Genomic DNA, 20,917 nt, shown 5'->3' on the forward strand with positions numbered 1-20,917 from the left:
AAGAGTGATTTTAGCTGGGAAATGTGTAATGTGTACAATAAGGAAAACAATATACACAGAAGGCAGGGCTTATTTTGACCTTGAAGTCAACTTTAAATTTAGCTCTTTCAGCGCTGGAACCGAATTTTGAAGGCCTTTGCAAACAGTTTGGATCCAGATGAGACGCCATATAAGGTGGCGTCTCATCAGGATCCAAACTGTTAGCTATTCTGATTATATTCTTTGAACAAAATTCGAAAAAAATGCTAATTTTAGAAATTCAGCATACGACATTTTAGCAGACGACAAATTACCCAGCATGCAAAGGGTTAAGATTTTAATGATTGTATTCAACAAATACCATGTTTTCCACAAAGTGGGGCCGGTTTATGCGGATCTGTTTCACAGTCTGGTAGATGTCCACCTCCATATCCATCCTCATCCTCTCAAACATCAGGCTGCATGCACAGAACAGCCCGCTCTTGCTGGCTCCATTCCTGAAACATAGAATTAACCCTTTACCGCTTTACTGATGAGCAGCAAACAGCATAAAACCTGAACAGACTGCAAGTTACTCGCAGGCTGTTCTGGTTTTATGCTGTTTGCACATAGGCATTTTCACTTTGCTTCTGAGAGGGAAAGGGTTAACCATGTGCAAAAAACATAATTCGCTCCACCTGTCTGTTTGCCTGAGCTGGTTTGTTGTAGTGAATGAACCGCGTCCTGGGAAAACCCCGCGTAATGCCTGTGTGTAAAATGTTATCAAGACCGCCTAGGCTAATCATGGACCATACTTTACTTCAAGACTTCCTTTTAAGTAAAAATGTAATAAAAGCATAAAGCATCCTCACTGATTAGCCTGTGTGCACAGGCTGATCTGGTAAGATACTTTGCGCACATGCATTTAGCCCAGTTTTCCAAGAGCGAGGCTACAATGTATTTGATATTGTTACAAGGTGCTTGTTTTGCCATTGAAATATAAACCAATAATTGGCCAACTCTTTTCTTTAAGCTGTTAGCTCACAGATAGCTACTGGTCCACAAGTACTTTCATGACAGTAGTATTTTTCGGATGTTTTTAAATAATGGCATTTCGTAATCTCTTTTAAAATTACACGTATGTCAACCGCTTTAACCAAAGTATTATTAGGTATTTTCAATTGGTATTAAAAATACATTAATTAAGATTTTTCTTAAGAAAATATCAGGTTTCCCTTGATAGCCTTGCATGCATGTCACTGTAATCTGCGGAATTAACATCGCATGGGCAATTGCACATGCACAATGATAACCTAAATCAGGCCCAAGACAGTATTAATTATAGCTCAATCAGCCTGACAGAAATCTGTTATATGCCCCGGAAATGCATGTTGTATTTGTTTCATTTAATTATTACGTAACTTCTATAGCAACTTCTTTAAAATGTCACGCTTACCTTTTTTTTCAAAGTACATGTACTCACATTTTCTATTTAGTGCGAAATAATGTGATATATTGCTACCATTTTAAAGCGAGACTATACCATTTTTATATGTGTTCAATTGTAATATATTGATAAAAATATGTTACAGTAACACAAAATAGGCAAGAAAAAATAAGCATTGAAGACGATTTTCATAAAATGCAGCTAAGACAAATTAGCGCCCCGAGCCGATTGTGACAAAGATATTTCGTACATAATTTCCTACAATAACAGAAGCATTAGTCTTTATATTAGGATCGAAGTTATTGTTCGTGTGTCGTATGCATAGATATCGTTGCTGGAATTTGAAATGAACCTTTAAACTAAATTTAGATTCACATTGTACATGCATGATATACATGCTGGCGAATTGGACAGTACAGACATTTTCGATTTCAGAATTAAATATCTGGCTTATTTCGCATTTTTCGACACATGTTCTTCTAAACTTTTATTTTAATTTATATTAAAATATATGTATTACATATTTTTTAACACATTTTATATAAATTCATAAATATTTGACGAAATCATATAGTCTCGCTTTAATATAAAATGTTGACTTGTGCTTAATTTGATTTGTAATACAAATAAAATACATTATTTTTTTTATGTTATTAAAAATTCCATTGTTTAGAAAAAAATGTCTGGACAATACTTCTGTAAAACGTGAAAAAGACCATATTTTGTATCCCCATTTAAGGTTTCTTTTTGTTGCACATGCACACATTTAACATTCACTTTGTTTACTTGGTTTTCTTTTATCACCCAAAAATTACTTTCTAATATCAAATATTATCTTAAACAATTTTTCGTTGAGTGAAGTTATGTGATTAATACATGCTGCCCGCATACTGACCAGATGGCAATTTATTAAATTGATATTAAGTTCATTATGATTACAACAGTAGCAACAATTTGCAATTCAAGGGAGGCTAAAAGCTGTTTTAAAATCTGACCAAATTATTAGAAGGAAAATGAAATCTCTTGATAAATACTGAATGTATTATTAACAAAAGTAGAGGCATGGTAACCTAAAGTGTTAACCTATAAACTCATTAATAATTAAATTCTGTAGATAATTGGCCTAATACATGTTAAAAATAATAGCTTATTTACTCCACCAGGTTTACAAAATTATGTATGAACACATTAAATTTGCAATTCAAGGGAGGCAAGAAGCTGTTTTAAATTCTGACCAATTTATGAGCAGGAAAATGAGATTTTGTGATAAATTCCAAACTTATTATCAAGAAAATTCAAGTTATATATTGAATTAAATCATTAACCCACATAATCATTAAACATTCAATAGTTAAGGAAATTAGACATACAATTAGTTATACTAATTACTAGATACTATATTTACAAAACCAGTTTTACAGTATACAATATGAAAACATTCATATAATAGAAGTTGGATATAATAAGCAACTAAAAGAGATATGAAAATCACATCAGATTCTTGAGACATGTTTGAAATGACCTTAAAGAATGAGTTAAAATTACTAAATCTTTGTGTTTTGAACTTTGATAATATTTCACCAATGATATTTCAAGTAGTTTTTATTTCAACAGTTACTTTCTTTCACAAAGACCCAATTATGTCTCTTTATTCCAAACACAATTTACTTCTAATATTAAATATTTTCTAAAACAATACATCTTAGAATAACCCAATTGAGCAGCAAATATACTGAACAGATGTTTCCTCACTTAACTAATATTTTGTTCCAGTACACCATTATTCTAAACTGTAGAAACAATTTGCAATTCAAGGGAGGCAAGAAGCTGTTTTAAAATCTGACCAAATTTTGAGCATGACAATGAAATTTCTTGATAAACAGCAAATTTATTATTTACATAATTTACTTTTTAATATTAAATAGCTTCTAAAACATTTTTCTCTGAGCGAAGTTATGTGACATCACCATGCAGCCAATATACTGACCAGATGTTAATTAATTAAACTGATATTAGGTACATTATGATTACAATTGTATAAACAATTTGCAATTCAAGGGAGGCTAGAAGCTGTTTTAAAATCTGACCAAATTATTAGAAGGAAAATAAAATTTCTTGATAAATAGCATATGTATTATGAACAAAAGAAGATGCATGTTGACATAAAGTGTTGATCTAAGAACTCATTAAAAATGCAATACCTTGGGTAATAAGCCTAAAACATATTGAACATAATAACGTTGTAATTGACCAGTTTTGCAGAATAACACATGACGAGATTAAATTTGGCATTCCAGGGCAATTCAAGGGAGGCAAGAAGCTGTTTTAAAATCTGACCAAATTTTGAGCATGACAATGAAATTTCTTGATAAACAGCAAATTTATTATTTACATAATTTACTTTTTAATATTAAATAGCTTCTAAAACATTTTTCTCTGAGCGAAGTTATGTGACATCACCATGCAGCCAATATACTGACCAGATGTTAATTAATTAAACTGATATTAGGTACATTATGATTACAATTGTATAAACAATTTGCAATTCAAGGGAGGCTAGAAGCTGTTTTAAAATCTGACCAAATTATTAGAAGGAAAATAAAATTTCTTGATAAATAGCATATGTATTATGAACAAAAGAAGATGCATGTTGACATAAAGTGTTGATCTAAGAACTCATTAAAAATGCAATACCTTGGGTAATAAGCCTAAAACATATTGAACATAATAACGTTGTAATTGACCAGTTTTGCAGAATAACACATGACGAGATTAAATTTGGCATTCCAGGGCAGCAAAACACTGTTTTGAAAATCTTACTAAATTATGAGCTGGAAAATGATTCTTTTTAAATAAATACCACATTTATTATTATACAAATTTGAGACATGGTGACATTAAGTGTTAACCTACATTCATTCAACATTAAATACTTTATGTAATTAGCATACACAATATTAACAAAAATAACTTATTTACTATACTAGTCTTAACAAAATACCGGTATAAAGCCGTTAATAGGATGAATGTAACTTATAATTACCAACAAAAAGAGATATGAAAATCACATAAGAAGCAGTCTTCTCACTGCGAGGGGATTGATTTAACCCTTTGCATGCTGGGAAATTTATTGCTGCTAAAATGTCGTCTGCTGAATTTCTAAAATAAGCATTTCTTCGAATTTTTTCAAAAAATACTATCAGAATAGCAAACAGTTTGGATCCAGATGAGACGCCACGTTCTGTGGCGTCTCATCTGGATCCAAACTGTTTGCAAAGGCCTTCAAACTTCGGTTCCCGCACTGAAAGAGTTAAAAACAACCTCAGGAGAGGAGAATGCCATACCCCCCTTACAGGGTTCAACAAGACTCTTCATTTGTATATATAAATCAATAAAATGTAATAATTACTTGTAAAATTAATTTGACATTGAAATGGAAAAAATTGTCTGAAAGTAGCAACAATCACACCCCTGAGTCTACAATCAACACTTCTACTGCCGAGGCCAGAACGTACATGCAGTGTACAGTGACAGGTCCCTTGCCGTTCTGTCTCATCCACTCCTGCACGGCGTCAGTGAGCCGCAGCAGACCTGACGTCCCCACTGGGACACTCTTGTAGTCCGGCCACGCGTTAAACTGGAACTGCTTTACGGCACGGTCCTCTCCCTGCATGGAATACATGGCAGAATACAGGTTACATGCTGCTCAGCACTATGGGGTTTTAAAAAGGTTACACACAACCTACTTGTAGGTTACAGTCCAATATTGGTTTTTCAGACAGTGACTCAATGATATTGGTAGTCAAGTGCTACTACAGTGAATTGACCAGTAACACAAAAAATTAAAAACCACTAAATCACTCAAGATGTCTAAGAAAGTTTGACAAAGGTTTTCTATAACATTACTCAATCATGACCATAATTTCATAATTAACTAGAAATGGCGCGGCAGAGGCCGACGCGTATCCCCACGCCGAATGTTTGACCTAGGTGTGCCCCAGGGTTGGTAATGGGGCCATGCATAGCTGAGATTGACCGTATTGTCATAAGAGAAGTTCATCATCAATTAGAAGTGAATTGGTGTAGAAATGAAGAAGTTATAGTAAAAGGCAATTTTGGGTGGGTGTGACATATGTGGGCAGGGCGCCCCAGGGTTGGTAATTGTGCCATGCATAGTTGAGATTGACCGTATTGTCATAAGAGAAGTTCAGTATCAATTTGAAGTGAATCGGTGTAGAAATGAAGAAATTATAGTAAAAGGCAATTTTGGGCGGGTGTGGTCTATGTGGGCGGGGCCCCAGGGTTGGTAATGGGGCCATGCATAGTTGAGATTGACCGTATTGTCATAAGAGAGGTTCAGTATCAATTTGAAGTGAATCGGTGTAGAAATGAAGAAATTATAGTAAAAGGCAATTTTGGGTGGGTGTGGTCTATGTGGGCGGGGCGCCCCAGGGTTGGCAATGGGGCCATGCATAGTTGAGATTGACTGTATTGTCATAAGAGAAGTTCAATATCAATTTGAAGTGAATCGGTGTAGAAATGAAGAAATTATAGTAAAGGCAATTTTGGGTGGGTGTGGTCTATGTGGGCGGGGCCCCAGGGTTGGTTATGGGGCCATGCATAGTTGAGATTGACCCTAAAGTCATAATAGAAGTTCAGTATCAATTTGAAGTGAATCCGTGTAGAAATGAAAAAATTATAGTAAATGGAATTTTTTGGTGGGTGTGGCCTATGTGGGCGGGCGCCCCAGGGTTGGGATTGGGGCCATGCATAGTTGAGATTGACCCTAATGTCATAACAAAAGTTCAGTATCAATTTGAAGTGAATCCGTGTAAAAATGAAAAAATTATAGTAAATGGAAATTTTTGGTGGGTGTGGCCTATGTGGGCGGGGCGCCCCAGGGTTGGGAATGGGGCCATGCATGGTTGAGATTGACCGTATTGTCATAAGAGAGGTCCAGTATCAATTTGAAGTGAATCGGTGTAGAAATAAAGAAGTAAATGTAAAATAACCTAAAAAAATGAGTGATAATTTCTGACGCGGCCCCACCCCAACCGCTATAACTTTTGACCCAGGGGTCAGATCAAAATTCCAAATAGTGCAGGGTCGCACATATGCTCATAGCTACCATGTGTGTAAGTTTCAAGGTTCTAGTGCTTTTAGTGTAGGAGGAGATAGTGGCCAGGACGGACGGACAGACAGACAGACAGACAGACAGACAGACAGACAGACAGACAGACAGACAGACGGACGGACGGACGGACGGACGGCGGAGATAACCACAATATCCCCACCTTTTTTTCAAAAAGCGTGGGGATAAAAAATAAAATGTTACCCATACTAAGTCAGAAGTGGATATTTGTAAATTGTAAAATGCTCAGTGAAGGATGTATTTTACTGTATTTAACCAACATTATAAAAATCTACCACACAATAGGCAACAAAACAAAAACTTATTTGTATTACAGAACGATTGGCGAGACTTGTAAAAATTAACAAACTCAAACTCTACAAAGCAGATATTCTGTGTGCAATTTAGGAAAACTGATTTCAGTAAATACAAAAATTCCTGTGTCCAAAACCATAAAAATATACCATGTTTTTTCTGCTGTCTACCAACCTTTGTCCTGTGTGTCAACTTGAATGTCCTCACAGTGATGTTAGGGTCTGCTTCTGACGAGAACAACAGCTCAATACTCAGGGGACCGTACTCCACTGTGTACCCGTACTCTTCAGGCCAGTACAGGGCACAGGACTGGACAAGGGAGAGAATACATAGTCAAGGGAGAGAATACATGTCATACAATCATATCATGGTGAGATACTCGGGGGACCGTACTCCACTGTGTACCCGTACTCTTCAGGCCAGTACAGGGCACAAGACTGGACAAGGGAGAGAATACATACAGTCAAGGGAGAGAATACATGTCATACAGCCATATAATGGTGAGATACTCCTGGCACCGTCATCCACTGTACACCCAGGAATGGACAAGGGAGATAATACATACAGTCATATAATGGTAGGATACTAAGAGGGTTGGTTGCACAACCCACATGACTAAGCTGGGGATGGAATAGAGAATGTCAGGGTATTATTGCATATGGAAAAGTAGTTTTTTCAAGGCTTAGAACAGTAGATGCACAAGCCTAGCAAGATAAACATCTCTATTTTCAACAGTTTTCTAAGTATTCTATATATACAATAATGTGTACACTTGCATCATACATTTATAAATAATCCAATAATTAACAGATTTTTGTATTATTTAATTGTATGCTCAATAGGATTGCAATGTCATTATTTACAGCTAAAAGGAGACAAATCTTAAAATGAGTTAAAGTCAGTATCTCGTTTGTTTCATTATAACCACTATAAAGGCAGACAAACCATGTTGATTTAAGATATTTTTAATACCATTATTATTTTATACTTAATATTATCACTCTTTTATCAACAACAATTTCTCATAATAACAATATTTCCAAAAGCACGATTCCAACAACAAGAAAATATATCAATGCTTTGGTATTTAATTACAAATAACTTTTTAAGCAAAGCTCATTTTAAGAGAAACAAAACAGCAATCCATCATGCATGACTCAGGTTTCATATTTGAGTACATGTATTTGTAATCATAAGACTACATTTTCATTTATCTCTTGAAAGACATATTCACAAACCTTGTCGTTTCTATCAAATTCGTTGAGCATCACCACTGTATCAGAATGATAGTCGTAGAGCAGTCGCCAGAAGTCTGCCACTGTGTTTGGTAGGGGCATCTGGGTCACAATATAGTGATCATTCTGGGTGTAACTCTGAATTAGAAATACATCAATATAGTCAAGTAAAAATAGTAAAGGTTTCTTGGAAAAGGGATCATTTTTCATGGAAGAGATGGAAATTGACATAACCACAAATAAAATAAATTGGTTAAATTTGAGCTGGGATTGCACACATCATCAGTTTATGAAAACGTGAGCAATGACAAAATCAATATGATGCCTGTCTAGCAGCAGAGAGGCCCCACGAAGTTCTTGCCTCTATTAGTGTTATCAGGATACCAAGTACTGATCCTTCCAAGTAAACAGACTAAAGAGTGTCTGTATAGTGCAAGGCTTTCAATTCATTCAAGCATAATTAGTAGTTTTAACACTCTCCCATTCAGAAGCAAAGTAAAAATGGGTATACATGTATGCAACTTGCATAAAACAACAACATCCTGCAATAAACTCTCAGGATGTTCATGTTACATGCTGTTTGCCGCTTATCAGTATCTAAGACTTGGAAATGAAGCCTTTAAAACTTGAATGTATTAAGAAAGATCTCTTACTTTTTTAATTGACTAAAAGGAGTCAAAATGCGTATCTGAGCAGTTAAGGGTTAAATTACACTAAGTGGCCTTGTAACATTTGTTTGAACCCAAGAAAGTAAAGAAAATTAGGCTTGTTTGACAAAACTGCTATTCGATCATGTGTATTCGGTTCTTAGGTTAAATAGACACCCAATAATCGTTCTAGCAGAGACAAGCTTTAGTGTATTAAAAGTTTCTTGATTTAAACCACATACATTCAATTCAATTCAAAGAAATAAAAGTGTTAGAAAAATTATGTCATACATGTCAATTAATGCCTATTTCTTTTTTGAAAGGGATGCATTAGAATATCCTTTATGTTTTGTAATCCAACATATAAAGTAGATAAAATAACATATTTAATTAAATTTTAAAATATAGGTGTAAATACAACTACTCCAACTAAAAGAATATCAAACAACATACTATAAACAAATAAAATATATGGTACAATTCTTCTTGTGCATTGAGTAAATCATTTAAAATAATACACATAGGATAGTCAATTTTTACGGCTCTTATTTTAATTTTGGCTTATTACTGAATGATGGTTCAAATCTTGATAAAGGTAATACACATGTTTGAATTTAAATATGAAACATTTTTTCAATATATGATGCATTGACATAAAATAAGGAAAATTAAAGTATAACATAAACAAGAAACTAAACTAACTTCTAGTATTTAAAGCAAACAGTTCAAGGGAGACAAGTCAATTTACAAAACATAACACTTATGAAAACAAGAACTGTAGAAACAACTTTACCATATCAAATAGAGTACCTAATTGGGAAATACTAATGAACATTTGTATTGATAAGTGATGTGCATTTTTATCTTTATCTCTTGAAAATATTGATAAAAACACTGAACTTAAAAATGTTGAGGTTTCACATAACATACACATTCTTACAAATGTAATGAATATTTTATAAATGTGTTGGATTTAATAACTTTATACAATTGTTCATTCAAACTTATTATATAAAATAAATTCAATTTGTTAACTGGAAAATTTGTTAATTTTGATTGTATTTAATTAAGTTAAAAAGAAAATGAAAAGGTAATTGTTTTAAGAAACAATAATGAGTTTTACCCTTAATGATAACTATTTCCATGACTCACAATATAATAGTCAAGAATAAAAATGTATAAAACATTAAAATAATCACCTAAAATCTTGTACATATTTCATCACATTTCACTTATATATGTGGATTTTCAAACTTCCAGTATAAAACTCAGTAACAAACGCATATACGTACTGGGAGGAACACTGCGTTGATGAAATCGTTGCAATTATCGACTGGGGTGAACAGGTGAGGCCTAAAACGATTTGCTGAAAAACAAAAACAACAACAATATCAAAACTGCCATTTGTATACATTTTTGTCTTTTTAGAAAGACAATTCAAAAACATAATGTGTTTTAAGATTTTTATTATGTATTTTAATATTTGACAATAAAAATACATTAAAATACATTAAAAATAATGTAAAATAAAAAACTTGTGTTAAAGGTTTTAGGAAGGGTAACTTATTAGCATGGACCACATTCCAGAAACACCATATGTTTCACTTCATGAGTTGCAGGACAGAGTTATAGAACTTTTCAGTGACCTCACACAATGACTTGAACACATTTACGGTGTTAAAGTTTTACCTGTAATAGACCCAATGAGATATGGAGATATTACATATATACCTTGACAATAATATTACGCAGACAATGACAGATGGTTGAGAAGTATAGCTTTAACTATTCAATTAACCGTCAACCTAAGGATGATGACAAGATTTTAATAAATATATTTTTTAAATAAGAACTCAAAGGCAGCTTATGAAAAGCACCTTACAATCAATGTCATCCTAAAGGGGAAACTGGGAACTGTGCCTAGCTTTATTACTCCTCACAAATTAGCATACAGCAAAATTACGATTTAAACGAAATATGAAGAACAAGTCCTCTACCGGTGAAACTCCACCATTTTCAGATTTTTTTATATATTTGTTGCCAAAGCAACCAGAAATCTTGACGAAGGAACAAAATGAAATGATGTGCATAATGTCCATATTGCCATCTGTCCATGTTTCAAATTTCATGAAAAAATATGAAGAACTTTTAAAGTTATCGCAGGATCCAGAAAAGTGTGACGGACTGACAGCCATAGCGCAAACCATAAGTCCCCTCCGGTTTCACCAATATAGGAAAAACAGCAAGCTTTCAAGTTCAGGGCACCAATACAACATTATCTATTTTATATTACATATAAAGCAAAAACAAAATTTAGACATAACTAAAATTGTTTTCTGAATAAAAAGCAAGGTGAAAACCTTGCGTCTCACCAGGCAGGATGTAGCTGACTCTTGATTTCTGCAGGTTAATGGTTTCAATGGCAGCACCACACTCATCTCGGTCCAGAACTGGCGTCAGACTCTGTAAGGTCTGGGCAAGAACAATATTTTCATTAGAACATCACACAACAGATTTATTTTCAACAGATTTATTTTAGATTTGCAGAAACATCACACAACAGATTTATTTCAGATTTGCAGACACATTTGTTAAGGAGCGCCCCATTGTCATAGGACAGCTTGCTTTACTGTTCAGTCCACTTTGTTAATAATCATTATTATTTTGACTGTGAACTTTAAGTTTTGTGTATGGATAAAACTTGCATTTAAAGTACCCTGAACTCCCACTGCAAACTGTTCCCACATTAAGGAGGAATAGTAGTTATTTGCTTGAATGTCGATTTAACATGTGGAACAGACTACTTATTTCAAACTGTCCTCTTTGAAGAATTAAATCAACAAGAACTGCCCCATTTTGGTTCATAAACAATATTGTAAATATTACATCTGGTGAAGCTGATATGGATGAAAGCTCTTTTTAAATAATAAGAGTCAAAACCCAAAGATCTCAAGATGGGATTGCTGCACATTAAACCTGACTGTGATATCATGATTCACACAATTGGACTTGTTTAATAGAAACCAATACAAAAGATAATTTTAGATTAAAGATTTGTTAACCACTACACCATGTTGTCAGCTATGTTCAAGGGAAGACAACTCAGGCATGTAAGGATCACTATGGATGAAATAGTGTCTTGTCCATCTTCACATCATGGCGTGGACTTATATAACCCATTTAAGCCTAGTGTACTCTCCCATCCTTCTAAATTGGATCAATTTATTTCCAAAATTAGGGACGTCTAGAATATTTATTTCTATATTTAGAATATTTCTTGCAGAAATTCCTTAAAGCAAACAGCGCAGACCCTGATGAGACACCGCTTCATGCGGCGTCTCATCTGGGTCTACGCTGTTTGCCAAGGCCTTTTTTCTAGACACTAGGCATAAATGGGTTAAAGTTTCAACCACCATAAAAGAGTGGAAGAAGTTTGCTCCTCAAACATGTAACATTTGATTCTGACTGATATACATATGATGTTCTTACAGACCAACGGACAAAATTAATGCCTCAGTGATTTCAATATGACACCTCTAAAACCTTGTTTGTTTACCCTTAACATGCTGGAAAATGAGTCGTCTGCTAAAATGTCGTCTGCTGAATTTCTTAAATAAGCATTTTCTTCATTTTTTTTCCAAGAATACTATCAGAATAGCAAACAGTTTGGATCCTGATGAGACGCCACATTTTGTGGCGTCTCATCTGGATCCAAACTGTTTGCAAAGGCCTTCAAAATTGGGTTCCAGCACTGAAAGAGTTAAAGTAAGATAATTCAAGGCCTACAACCCTTACTTCAAACTGTTCCTCCAGGAGAGTGCTGCTGGCCTCTGGTTTCAGCGTACACAGGTCCTCGTATCTCTCAGGGAACAGCGAGTTTGGAATAGTTGTCTCCCCTGACATGAGCGCGTCCAGCACCGCGTCATACACAAAACTGTACTGTTGCTGTAGGGAGAGAGTACACACAACTGAACTGTGTTGTAGGGATGGGAAACAAATAAGCTGTGCTCTGGGAAAACAGGGTTTAAAGTATGTGCCTAAAATGTCCAAACAGGCTAATCAGGGACAACACTTTCCCTGGTAAATGGATGTTTGGAAAAAAGATACTTCCTTCAAATTAAAAAATACAAAAAACGCGGAAAGTGCTGTCCCTGATTAGCCTGTGACACTACACATGCTTATCTGGGATGACTATGTATATGCAATAAACCATGTTCTCCCAAAGCGCATCTCAAATATTCTAAAATGGTAGTCAAATAAAATTAGCATTGTCAACTGACGGATAAACTTAATTCTTCTTGCATGAGATCTCTAGTTTTATCTACATACAACAGGCATTTCCCCAGGATTTCGACCAAACACAGTGGAAAGGCAGGGCAAAAGGGAGTTGATGCGCGTGGGGGGCAATTTCATGTAGATTTAAAAAATATATTTCATATATTTAATTGAAAATCTAAATTACTTAAAAGCTATAAAACATTTTTGTGAAATATTTAATTGTTTTCACCCAATTTATTTAATTAAAGTAATATTTTATAATATTAAATAACAAACATAATGACATGATCACAAAAACAAACGCCGCTGAAAATTTTATTTTTTAAGTCCAGACACTGCGGGCCCGCTGTGATAAAACCAGCTGGGAAAAAGCCTGATACGACTAGTAAACAAGAGATGTGTTTGTCAGAAACACAATGCCCCCTACTGCGCCGCTTTGATTTGTTGATTTATTTTTAATCATTTGGCAGGTACAGATAATTATCTCCCTTTACAGCTTATTACTTCCCTTGGATTTGTTTTTTTTACATTCGACCTTGAAAGATGACCTTGACATTGACCTTTGACCATTCAAAATGTGCAGCTCCATGTGATACACATGCATGCCAAATATCAAGTTTCTATCTTCAATATTGCAACAGTTATCGCAAAACCTTAACCAAGGTTAAAGTTTTGGACAGAATGACAGACAGACAGACAGGCCAAAAACAATATGCCCCAGATCATTCGATCAGGGGGCATAAAAATAAAATGCCTTTACAAGGTATTTTTCAGTATGAATATCATACTTTAACAAGATGTGTTTGTGAAACACAATGTCCCCATATATGATGTTTGACCTTGTAGGATGACCTTGACCCTTCACCACTCAAAATGTGCAGCTCCATGAGATACACATGCATTTCAAATATAAAATTGCTAGCTTCAATATTGTAGAAGTGACATTACATGAGCAATTTGAACCTATATATTTGACCTTGAAGGATGACCTTGACCTTTCACCACTAAAAATGTGCAGCTCCATGAGATACACATGCATGCCAAATATCAAGTTGCTGTCTTCAATATTGCAAAAGTATTCATAAAATTTGCGATTTGGGCCACATATATTTGACCTCTGACCTTGAAGGATGACCTTGACCTTTCACCACTCAAAATGTGCAGCTCCATGAGATACACATGCATGCCAAATATCAAGTTGCTATCTTCAATATTGCAAAAGTACTCATAAAATGAGCGATTTTGGCCACATATATTTGACATCTGACCTTGAAGGATGACCTTGACCTTTCACCACTCAAATTGTGCAACTCCATGAGATACACATGCATCCCAAATAATATAATAATAAGTTGCTATCTTGAATATTGAAATACTGCAAAAGTGTACATTCAATGAGCGATTTTGACCCATATATTTGACCTTTGACCTTGAAGGATGACCTTGACCTTTCACCACTCAAAATGTGCAGCTCCATGAGATACATATGCATGGCAAATATCAAGTTCCTATCTTCAATATTGCAAAAGTTATTGCAAATGTTAAAGTTGGCGCAAAGCAACCAACCAACAGTAGCATGAACCAACAAGGAAGGCAACTCGTGATGTCACAAATCGGCAGTAACCAAAAAGTTGTTCTTTATTATCTCGCTTAACATGGGTCTAAATTACGTTTTAAAGCTCTTTTCCGATTGGATTAAACAGTTTGAAATCATCCAATCAAGAAAGTAAAGACATTTATCTTGGATAACATTCAATGCCTTGCTCTATGCAAGCTATTTAGAAAATAAAAATCGTAAACCAAAAAGTTCGGAATGTTTTTTTTCGCGGTTATAGACGGTGTTACTTGCTGAAATCAATAAAATATTGCTTTGAAATCATTTATGTATTGGTATTGAACAAGAAAGTGGTCGAATATAAGTGGAAAACATAAGTATTGGGATTAAAACTTGTGTCTGCTACTTTTACGAGTGGTTACGGAAATTACCGATCATACAGATGTATTGACAAACAAAGGCCAAACGACCGAATAGCTTTCATATTTCAAGTTTATCAGCCTTGAAAGCATCACTTTTTCAAATAAGAAGCAAAATCATACATTTATCAACCAGTAATAGTCAATAACACCAAAATCTTTGGGTACTTCCATTTTGTTTTTCAGAAACTACGACATGTATTATTTTCGGAAACCGACAATCGGTCATTTCCGGAACATCCCGGTAAATTTCAGCAGACAAGTTTTCGTCAAAAATTCTTATGTGTTCCGCAAATATTCTACCACTTTCTTGTTGTATACCAATACATAAATGATTTGAAAGTAATATAACATTGATTTTGGTCAGGAACACTTTATATAACTGCTAGAAAAGACATCTCAAATTTAGCGCATAAACCATTGAAAAATCTTACTTCAGTTTATCCTTCTTATGATAGTTTTATCAGTTACTTTAGCTTCAGCCACCCTCTTATTTTTGAAATTATGACACACATATGTTTAAACTTGAGTTATTATATATTTTTAGTTATTTTTATTGACAAACTTTTATCTTATAACACATTTTTGGTACAAAAATGTTAATTGTATATATATAGTTTGAAAAAATACATAGGTAAAGATTTACCTAAACTTGCTACACATGTAAAATAAAATGCCAATAATTACAACAAAAATCACTTTTGAATAGTATGTTTTGTTTATTAGTCTTAAACAATATTAATGTTTTCATTTCAAAATTATAAAACACAATACATTAAATATTGTCCTATAAAAATGATGACATAACAGATTGTTAGGAAGATATAAACAGAACGTAAACAGTATGCTTATTGAAATTAAAAACAACTAAAACATCTTTTTGTATTAATTTTCTGATCAAAAGTGGTATTTCTAGTTAGTATAGTAGATATTTTATCAAGAAAAAGCATTAGAATTTGGATTGTTTTGAAGAAAAGTGTGCATTTCATCCAGTATTGCCATGGAACCGGTTTTTGGTTAGAAATTCAATAACATTATTTTAAAGTTCATTACCCCTTGTTGCTAAAAAATTCATAAAAAATTGAATTTTTAAAGTAATCCATTAAAACAAAAAGAAAATGCTTTCTAATATCTTAAATATTATTCCTGCAGGCATTTGACATCAATTATTTATGTTTAAAAAAATCATTGGTTCATGCTACCAACAGACCAACCAACAGACCAACAGACAGCGCAAAAACAATATGTCCCCCACTTCTATAGTGGGGGACATAAAAAGCCCATTTTTAAAGGCTAAAATGTGTTGAGACTATTGTGAATAAGGTAAATGAAAAAGAAGTCATGTTAAAATGTGAATTCTTGTATGTACCCATTTTCTGTTGTTGTTTTCTTAAGGAAAAAAAATCCACAGTTGTGTTTGAATACAAGCTACTTTTTCAGTTAAGGAGAAGTATTTAAAATGTTGGTTTCCCTGCCTGCTTATAATTCACTTTTTCGTGTTTCCAAAACAAATAATTGCTGTTAATATTTTTACAACACCTAGCTGCTTATAAGTTCATTCATTCAGTTCAGCTAATAGCTTACAATGTCTGTTTCAAGGATGACTTATACTGACTGAAAATGTCTTTACCCATGTTTGTATCATGTTGACCCTGTTTGACCTCATGAGCTGGGCACACTTGAGTAGGTCAACCACGCCCTCAGCGCGCGCCTGGTTCAGCAGGTAATCAACAGCGACGTACGTGCCACTGCGCCCTATACCTGCACTGTAAGAAAACAACAAACATACACATAAGCCAACAAGGCAAGCATCTGGAGCCAGTGCTGAGCCAATATTTGAGTAGGGCTCATTGGAAAAAAGGGCTTAATGCGTGTGCGTAACTTGTCATCCCAGATAAATCTGTGCAGTCTGCACTTTCGCCCATGCACTAAACTCTGTTTACCAAGAGAGAGGCACATGTATAAGGGTTCTAAGGAACACTGACCATCGCATATCATATTTTTGATTGTTAATAAAATAATTTTGTTTACAAAGAGATAAAATATTTAACGTCTCAGCAATATTTACTAGTTTGAAACATGTTATTATAATTGGAAAAACAAATACACAACAAGAGAGAGAGACATTTATTTCAGCTTTTTCTCTGTTTATTATCTTATCATCATCCACATGTCCTACAGTTACAGACATACTGAACATATAAATTACTATATATTAACAACCTAATTTAGTCTAAACTTAAACAAAAGGAATGCATGCTACAATAAGTTTCTATCTAGCTGTTGTAGCTGAATTTTGAATAGACTATTAGTAATATTTGGATATTTCAAGAGATCCTTTATAAGACATGCCCCCAATTCTTTTAAATCTATACTACCTTACCTGCAATGAATCAAGATGGGGGAGACACTGTCTGGGATGAACTGCTGTTAAATCCTATACTACCTTACCTGCAATGAATCAAGATGGGGGAGACACTGTCCGGGACGAACTGCTGTTAAATCCTATACTACCTTACCTGCAATGAATCAAGATGGGGGAGACACTGTCCGGGGTGAACTGCTGTTAAATCCTATACTACCTTACCTGCAATGAATCAAGATGGGGGAGACACTGTCCGGGGTGAACTACTGTAAAATCCTTAACTACCTTACCTGCAATGAATCAAGATGGGGGAGACACTGTCCGGGACGAACTGCTGTTAAATCCTTTACTACCTTACCTGCAATGAATAAAGATGGGGGAGACACTGTCCGGGATGAAATGCTATTAAATCCTATACTACCTTACCTTCAATGAATCAAGATGGGGGAGACACTGTCCCGGGTGAAATGCTGTTAAATCCTATACTTCCTTACCTGCAATGTATCAAGATGGGGGAGACACTGTCCGGGGTGAACTGCTGCACCTTGCGGCGAAAGTTGAGCAGGGTGGTGGGATACGTCGGAGCCCCATGGTCCGTCCAAGACAGGAAGTGGAACTGCTTGATGATCCGACTCATCTTCCCCTGTAAGTATGCATGTGTTATTACAGCTTATTTATATTATATAAAAGATATTTGAAGAAAAGCATTTTTTTTTAAAGTAGGTTGCCACTTATGTGCACATTTAGATTTGGCAGATGCAATACACAGTATTTCAATTAAAATTCTGATTTTGGTTAGTTTTCATTCAGTTAATAATAACTTCAGAAATGGTGTTGAGTTATCCAACAGACAGCTGCAGAGTAAAATATCCACTCCTTTTTGGGGGAAAGATTACTGTGGACTCTGGTTGTCTGGGCGTAGTGGATATGTCTGTATAGCAACACAGGTTCCATCCCCACTGTGAGAGTGTTCTAAAGATTTCCCCAAAAGAAACCAAGTACTGGTTATACCGACCAAATGAACTCCTTGGAGTTTCAATAAGCATTCCGCTTTCAATGAAATCGAGTTTAAACAAGACTATGGCCAAGCAATATAAGTCCCCTACCAATGAAGCTCCACCATTTTCAGCAATATTTCTAGGCTATTTGTTGCCATAGAAACCAGAATTCTTGACGTAGGAACAAAATGAAATGACATGCATAATCTCCATATTGCCATCTGTAAATGTTTTAAGTTTCATGAAAAAATATGACGAACTTTAAAAGTTATCGCAGGATCCAGAAAAGTGTGACAGACTGACAGATTCACAGACGCACAGGGCGCAAACCATAAGTCCCCTCCGGTTTCACCCGTAGGGGACTAATAAAACGGTTTAAACTAAACTAAGCCAGCAAGACCCACTTGACATACCACAGAGATGGTGAAGGTACGGATGATGTAGTCTGTGTACTCTGCAGTCTCCAGCCCCTCCACTGTCACCTCCCCGTATGTCTGGCTGCCTTCCAATGGCCAGTACTGCTCACACTTTTTCTATGCAAATAATAGGCATCATAGAATCAGGATGAGGATTTTTCAATACCCTTTACTGGCAGAAATTTGTTGTACCACAATGTTCTTACATTCACTAACAGGGGACAGGGGTGTGATTTTGTAAAAACCTCAGAGGAATTAATTTTAACTCCCACTTATCTTCAAGTCTCTTGAGTCTTAAGAAATATTTGTGAAGCAATCTTAACACTTAAAAGAAGAAGATCAGCTGTAAGCAGGAGAAAATCCACCATGGCATTATGCTATGCATACATATCATTGCTTTAAAATATACCTTAAATATCATTCAAGAAGGTTTTGTGTTCATAAAACCCTTATACATATGTATTGTTAAAATGAGAATTGCTGTGTTCCTCGAAGTGGGGAAAATTCTGAAAGGTCAATTTAAAATCATCATAAAGGACTAATATTATCCTTATTATGGTTATGCATAAACTCATCTTAGTAGATTAAACTGTATCCTACGAAACATCCAGTTTTGGCAAAGGTATCATATCATTCTCCTATTATGTGATATTTTCAAAAGAAACATTAACTCAAAAAGAACAAGACTATTGCCAAGCAATATAAGTACCCTAATGGTGAAACTCCACCATTTTCAATTTTTTTATTTTTTATTTGTTGTCATAGCAACCAGAGTTCTTGATGTAGGCATAATCTCCATATTGCCATCTATCCATGTTTGAAGTTTCATGAAAAAATATGAAGAACTTGTAAAGTTATCAAAGAATCCAGAAAAGTGTGACGGACAGACTGACAGACTGACACAAAGCGCAAACCATAAGTCCCCTACGGTTTCACCGGTAAGAGCCAATAAATCTATTAAAACATGAGTTGTCTCCCCTACCTTGTGGTTTTCTAGAAGGTTTGTCAACATAACTATTTTCACAACTTTCTCCTGCCATATCATACGCCAGAAGTCAGCGACCATAGCTTTGTTGGGGCCTAGAAAGGAAAACAAATGGAGAGAATTCTGAGTTAAAAACAGGGATGCAAAAGCTAAACAAGCGAATGTCAGGCACATCTTAACAAGATGCTGCATTCAATAAACACAAATGCCCCTAGAGGAAGCTTTGTCATTAATTATTCATTGGCACATTTTACAACGTCGAAGTCAAAAAGAAGGTCATGGTCAAGGTCATAATAAGGTCCAGTGACACCTTCTGAATAAGTCCTAACCTATAACAATATCAAAATCAAAATAAGGTCAGATGATGTTGGTGTTTTAATAGTGTTGAAGGACATCATCCATTCAAGTATCAAAGCTTTGTAGGAAGCCTTATTGATATTTCAAGTAATAAGTCACTTTAGATTAACACAAAAGCCTATCACTATATGACCCCCTCATTTGTACATAAAGATAGCATTATAAAAATATACATTTGCAATATCCTGTAGAACAAAAGAATGTAAAATGTTCAGGTATTTACCTTGTGAAGCTATATAAGCCTTTTTGCTGTTGTACCCCTAAAACAGAAACACATCAATAATGTATATATCCATCACTGTTATTTTAAGTGAATTTCTTTTCAAGCTTAAGGTATAGGGCATGTTATCACTGAATTTCATGGCTTGATTATTTTTGTATGAAAGTTATATCAGGTCTTGAGAAAATGATTTGTCTCCAAATTGAGGACAAAATTATTGAAAACATTTGAAATCTAAAAATAAATAAATTTTATTTGAGCAATGTTGATTGAAAAACAAGAGGAAATCAGCTTCAAAATGACAGATTCCCATGTCTCTTAAAAGGTGTTTGGATTTAGGCAAAAACAAAACGTGGTATAAGCATGCGGAGAAGGCGAAGGTCCAACTCACATCCAAGTAGTTTGCATTCACATAGTCGGAATGTGGATCGTGGGAGAGAGGGGTGAGAACTACCCGCGAGTGGTCATCTGCAATCGAGAAAACATGCTGCTCAGAGATGCAGTATGGATAGGAGTCTTACAGCAGCATTCAATATATTGGGAGGGGGGGGGGGGGGATTTCAGCATTTTACTCTTTGCATGCTGGGAAAT

The 20,917-nt window shown here is 34.9% G+C and overlaps 1 protein-coding gene and 1 long non-coding RNA gene across 4 annotated transcripts in view; one reads left to right on the plus strand and one right to left on the minus strand.

The window, feature by feature from the left end:
• The window catches only part of LOC127843845 (uncharacterized), a 148,841-nt gene that overhangs the window by 20,798 nt on the left and 107,126 nt on the right, over positions 1-20,917 (plus strand). The window lies entirely within an intron of this gene.
• Positions 1-20,917, minus strand: part of LOC127843816 (receptor-type tyrosine-protein phosphatase alpha-like) — a 75,738-nt gene that overhangs the window by 6,437 nt on the left and 48,384 nt on the right. For all 3 annotated transcript variants that reach the window (XM_052373648.1, XM_052373647.1, XM_052373646.1), the window contains 13 exons: positions 20,718-20,794; positions 20,330-20,366; positions 19,747-19,844; positions 18,762-18,881; positions 17,845-17,993; positions 16,616-16,751; positions 12,529-12,678; positions 11,106-11,205; positions 10,026-10,099; positions 8,090-8,224; positions 7,026-7,160; positions 4,921-5,072; positions 341-476 (listed from right to left, as the gene is read on the minus strand). In XM_052373648.1, coding sequence (XP_052229608.1) covers positions 341-476; positions 4,921-5,072; positions 7,026-7,160; positions 8,090-8,224; positions 10,026-10,099; positions 11,106-11,205; positions 12,529-12,678; positions 16,616-16,751; positions 17,845-17,993; positions 18,762-18,881; positions 19,747-19,844; positions 20,330-20,366; positions 20,718-20,794 — 1,499 coding nt within the window. The remainder of the gene's footprint in view (positions 1-340; positions 477-4,920; positions 5,073-7,025; positions 7,161-8,089; positions 8,225-10,025; positions 10,100-11,105; positions 11,206-12,528; positions 12,679-16,615; positions 16,752-17,844; positions 17,994-18,761; positions 18,882-19,746; positions 19,845-20,329; positions 20,367-20,717; positions 20,795-20,917) is intronic.

Source organism: Dreissena polymorpha, chromosome 9, assembly GCF_020536995.1.
Source record: "Dreissena polymorpha isolate Duluth1 chromosome 9, UMN_Dpol_1.0, whole genome shotgun sequence".
Taxonomy (NCBI): Eukaryota; Metazoa; Mollusca; class Bivalvia; order Myida; family Dreissenidae; genus Dreissena; species Dreissena polymorpha.